Raw genomic sequence first — 5,123 nt, 5'->3', positions numbered from 1 at the left:
AAGTTGCGCTTAACAGTAAAATGTTACTGATATTTACAGCACACTGTACGATATTTACAGTACACTGCTTTCAACTAGGTGTGCTATCGAGCATTCATGGTATCGAATGCAAAATGGCGGCATTTTAAGTTCAATTTATCACGATTAGGTTGAGCTTGTCGGTTCTTTTTTAAGTATAAGCCAACAAATGTTTCCTTAAACGCAAAATGAGTCGCATTTTATTTATTTCGTTGCTACTTATTGTAACGCAACTGGGCGAGTTGCAGGCTGCAGCATTTTCTGTGCGCCAAAATCGTTTTGATGAAGTTTCTGATTTGCAGACTCCTGCACCTGAGGCCACTTCCACTGAATCTTCTAAGAAACCCGAAAAAGGTGAATATTAGTTACATATGTATGTACATATGTACGTTTAGTGATATAAATTTAATATCTCGGCAATTTCAAAATGGCGTAATTGGTGAAACGGTTCTTACCGCTCTCTGCGAAGTTACGGTTAATCGCTCTACACTGAAAATAACTGCCTAAATAACTTTCATATTTACATAATTAACCAAATGAAATCTTTGTAAATTTAAATACAATGTAATATAAAAATATATATATATTTTTTAAATTTTAATATTGTATTTTTATGGTTTTTTTTTTATATTGTAAATTGTACAAATTTGGTCTTTCTGTGTAGCTACCAGTGGTCTGCTGAAAAAATGTCTTCCCTGCAGCGATGGTATTAGATGCGTGCCCCAAATCCAGTGTCCCGCCCACGTTCGCATGGAAAGCCATGAAAAGCCTCAGATTTGCGATCTCCCGGCTGGTAAATTTGGTTACTGCTGCGAGACTGGACAGAATCACACTGCTCCCAAGCCGGAGACCTCTTCCAAGGAACGCCGATCCAGATTTCCCACCATTCTGTCACCCGCAGTTTTGGATGAGGCGCGTCGCTACTTCGAGCACTTGATGCATGGAGTTGCGCAGATTCCGGTGCGCCGTGGCTTTCCGGACTTTGCCCATGGCCTGGTTTTCCACTCGACGGCCAAGGATGACCTTCACAACTTCGCCATTTCGAACAGTGCCATTGAACAAGTGATGACCACCCAGTTGTTTGGCAAGAAGGAGCAGGTGCCCGTCGAAGATTTCATCACCAACAATGTGCCCATCAAGTTCACTGAGACTCCGCTGGCACACCATTGCCAACCGCCCCCAGTTTGCGGCAATATTCGTTCTATTTATCGCAGCATGGATGGCACTTGCAATAATCCAGAACCACAGAGATCGCGGTGGGGTGCTGCTGGTCAACCAATGGAGCGCATGCTGCCCCCCGCCTATGAAGATGGTATCTGGACACCGCGTGCTCACTCTTCTGACGGCACTCCGCTGTTGGGCGCCCGTAAAATCTCACGAACTCTGCTCTCGGACGTTGATCGTCCTCATCCTATGTACAATCTCATGGTGATGCAGTTTGGACAGGTCTTGGTAAGTAATCAAGTAAAAGATCACCTATTAGACGGATATATACATATGAGGGGCCAATAAACTAGTTCATTGGTTAATAAATAAATTAAATTCATAAATATATTAAATTCATTTTCTAGGCTCATGACATTTCACAAACTTCTTCGCTTCGTCTCGAGGATGGCAGCCTAGTGCAATGCTGTTCCCCCGAGGGAAAAGTAGCTCTCAGTCCCCAGCAAAGCCATTTTGCTTGCATGCCGATCCACGTCGAGCCGGATGATGAGTTCTTTGCAGCTTTTGGTGTGCGTTGTTTGAACTTTGTTAGATTGTCTCTGGTGCCTAGTCCCGACTGCCAACTCAGTTACGGCAAACAGCTGACCAAGGTGACACACTATGTGGACGCCTCGCCGGTCTATGGGTCGAGTGATGAAGCATCTCGTAGTTTGAGAGCTTTTCGCGGGGGCCGTCTGCGAATGATGAATGATTTCGGTCGTGATCTGCTGCCCTTGACAAACGACAAGAAGGCATGTCCCAGTGAGGAAGCCGGAAAGTCCTGTTTCCATTCGGGTAAATCACCATTATTATTACGCAAAGATATTACTTGCCTATATTTACTGTTCTAACTTCCATTATTGCTAATGCGGCGCGCTACTTACTTCCACTTTTAGGAGATGGCCGAACAAACCAGATCATATCCCTGATCACCCTTCAAATTTTACTGGCCCGGGAGCACAACCGCGTAGCCGGTGCACTACACGAACTAAATCCATCAGCCAGCGATGAAACGCTCTTCCAGGAAGCTCGACGCATCGTCATTGCCGAGATGCAGCATATCACCTACAACGAGTTCTTGCCCATTATAATTGGACCACAGCAGATGAAGCGCTTCCGTTTGGTGCCGCTGCACCAGGGCTATTCCCATGACTACAATGTTAATGTGAATCCAGCCACCACAAACGAATTCTCGGGCGCTGCCTATCGCATGGGTCATTCCAGGTAACAAATATTTGATTACTGCAAACGAAAATTTAATTTTAATTTATATTTTATAAAGTGTGGATGGCAAGTTCCAAATCCGGCAGGAACATGGTCGCATCGACGAAGTGGTCAATATACCAGATGTGATGTTCAATCCTTCGCGGATGCGCAAGCGCGAGTTTTACGACGACATGCTGCGCACTCTATACAGCCAACCCATGCAGCAGGTGGACAGCTCAATCAGCCAGGGAGTAGGGATTAACCTTCATTAACTAAATTCATGTGGTTTGCTAATCGCTTCAACCTTGAGCAGCTCAGTCGCTTTCTGTTTCGCGGGGATAATCCGTTTGGCCTGGATCTAGCTGCCATTAATATTCAGCGAGGACGCGACCAGGGTCTGCGTAGCTACAACGATTACTTGGAATTGATGGGTGCACCCAAACTGCATAGCTTCGAGCAGTTCCCAATTGAAGTGAGTACTTAGGCAATGGCTCTCGACTGCAGTCAACTAATTCTTATGTAATAGATTGCACAGAAGCTGTCGCGCGTTTACCGCACTCCCGACGACATTGACCTCTGGGTGGGTGGCCTGCTGGAGAAGGCAGTCGAGGGTGGTGTTGTGGGAGTGACCTTTGCTGAGATCATAGCCGATCAGTTTGCACGCTTCAAGCAGGGCGATCGCTACTACTATGAGTACGACAATGGTATCAATCCTGGCGCATTCAACCCTCTGCAGCTGCAGGAAATTCGCAAGGTAACGTTGGCCCGCCTCCTTTGCGACAACTCCGATCGCCTTACGCTCCAAGCTGTGCCATTGGCCGCATTCGTACGTGCCGATCATCCGGGGTAAGTGGAGTGTAAAATAAGCTGTGCAGTTCCTATAGCTTATTTCTTTATAGCAACCAAATGATTGGCTGTGATGATCCCAACCTGCCTTCTGTTAACTTGGAGGCATGGCGTGCTTGAGGCACTTTTTTTATTCCACTTTTAATTTATTTATCGATTTTTTAAACTGCATTTATATATGCGAATGTGCCGCCGAATTGTATATCCCCGTTTTATATAACTGCGGCTTAACACAGAAACCAAAATAAAACTGCGATCCATTAAGCTGATTTTCATTGCTAATTAAGCGCAAATTTCTTTGTTCCAATGATGTTTTAAGCGCAGCTCTCTCTCCGCATCCTCTTGAGGCTCTTTTGTCCTTTTGTGGTGTTACATTGTTGATTGGGTGACAAGTACAAATACCAAATAACCCAGAAGATGCCATTTATTTTCGGCATCCCACTAATTTGTTAATTCAATAGACTAATTTGTTTTGCGCATCTGTTACTGTTATGATGTATGTATGTGAATATTTATCAAGCAAAAACACGTCTTAACGAGGTAAAAACAAGTGACGATCGCACTTCTTAATTGGAAACATTAAAAGTTTTTGTTTGGTTTTTGTTTACTTAATAACTTTTAAACATTTTTACATTTCCATTTTTATGGAAATGTGTTTTTGGAAAAATACGCCAATAAATGAGAAACAACATTTATCTTGGCAATAGATTTGTAAAGAAAAAAATATTTTAAAATTTTAAATGACGTTTTTTTTTCAGACAGACAAACTGACAAGAGATTTCAATTTAAAAATCTTGTTTTAAATGGAGCGTTTGATTTTAACAACCGTTTAACAACCGATATATAGCATATAGCGCTTCGTCACTATGTGGAATGCCGTCCACAGTGATATGTTTATGTCTGGCGTGTAGTCGCTTTGGATTATCTAATCAATTAGTAACTGTTCGCATTCGTAAATAACATGATATGCAAATTTCAAGCTAAATTAAAATGTATAACAGAATATTATTAAACGTCTATATCAATTCCGCTCCATTTCACAGTGAATTGTTGTCGACATATATCTGTGAAGTCTTGTTTAACCTTAGATATTCATTATTTGAGCTTCTATTTTTACAATCTTTACGTAAGTCATGTGAACTAATCAGTCGCGGAAAATATACGCAGTTTGTAATCGCTGTCTAATGAACAACTTCTTCATTTGAAATATAAACAATTTAATTATTGAACTTTCCAATTTTTAAATGCGAGGGAGACCAATTTTATTTGTGAACCCATATATTTATATTTACGTTTTCCATATAACATTAACATATGGAAGTTTTCGGAGAATACGGCTCATGTAGATTAGTTTGATAAACAAAAGCTCTATATCAAAGGGTTTGGAAGTTGTGGGTGGGTGTCTGACGGAATTAAACAGGAATAAAATCAATTCGTAATTATGATATAAAAATTTCCTTCGCTAATCTATGGACTCCAGTGTCAACAAGTTTGTCCCACCACATTGGACTTGGCTTCATGCACTACCCAAACCAACTTGTTGAATCTTATTGCATGTCTTTGGAGCACACTTTTGCCCGATTTAAACTGGTTTTATGTCTCATATTTTCATCAATTAGTGAACTTAAGCAAACCATACGGCTATCGATATGCGAATTATAATTAAGCCGAAGCAGTGAGTCCACTAAATGCTTTTTCGAGCGCTTCAATTAATTTTTGACCTTTCCAGGGCGCGGCGAGACCAGGGGCAAGGGATTAGCGAGTGCTATACACCCACTTCCAAGGCGGGGGAAGCACATACTGCGATAATTATTGTTTTACCCAGCATGTGCCATGTGATGACGACGTTG

General features: G+C 42.0%; 1 protein-coding gene across 1 annotated transcript; it reads left to right on the top strand.

The window, feature by feature from the left end:
• Nucleotides 1-104: 104 nt before the first annotated feature.
• On the top strand, nt 105-3,555 carry LOC6616695 (chorion peroxidase). Its single transcript, XM_002041014.2, has 8 exons — nt 105-372; nt 683-1,470; nt 1,590-2,016; nt 2,118-2,445; nt 2,504-2,678; nt 2,741-2,899; nt 2,954-3,273; nt 3,327-3,555. The coding sequence occupies exons 1-8, from the start codon at nt 207-209 to the stop codon at nt 3,391-3,393; spliced, it is 2,430 nt and encodes an 809-aa protein (XP_002041050.1). The 5' UTR covers nt 105-206; the 3' UTR covers nt 3,394-3,555.
• Nucleotides 3,556-5,123: the final 1,568 nt, after the last annotated feature.

The sequence above is a fragment of the Drosophila sechellia genome, chromosome 3R (assembly GCF_004382195.2).
Source record: "Drosophila sechellia strain sech25 chromosome 3R, ASM438219v1, whole genome shotgun sequence".
NCBI lineage: Eukaryota > Metazoa > Arthropoda > Insecta > Diptera > Drosophilidae > Drosophila > Drosophila sechellia.
The sequence above is the reverse complement of the archived record's forward strand: the minus strand, read 5'-3'. Positions and strand labels throughout refer to the sequence as shown.

Excerpts from the sequence above, each read along its gene's own strand:
- LOC6616695 (XM_002041014.2), top strand. The coding sequence starts at position 207 with ATGAGTCGCATTTTATTTATTTCGTTGCTACTTATTGTAACGCAACTG. Across the intron at positions 2,679-2,740 it reads ACAGCTCAATCAGCCAGGGA|CTCAGTCGCTTTCTGTTTCG; the intron begins GTAGGGATTAAC and ends AACCTTGAGCAG. Across the intron at positions 3,274-3,326 it reads GTACGTGCCGATCATCCGGG|CAACCAAATGATTGGCTGTG; the intron begins GTAAGTGGAGTG and ends ATTTCTTTATAG.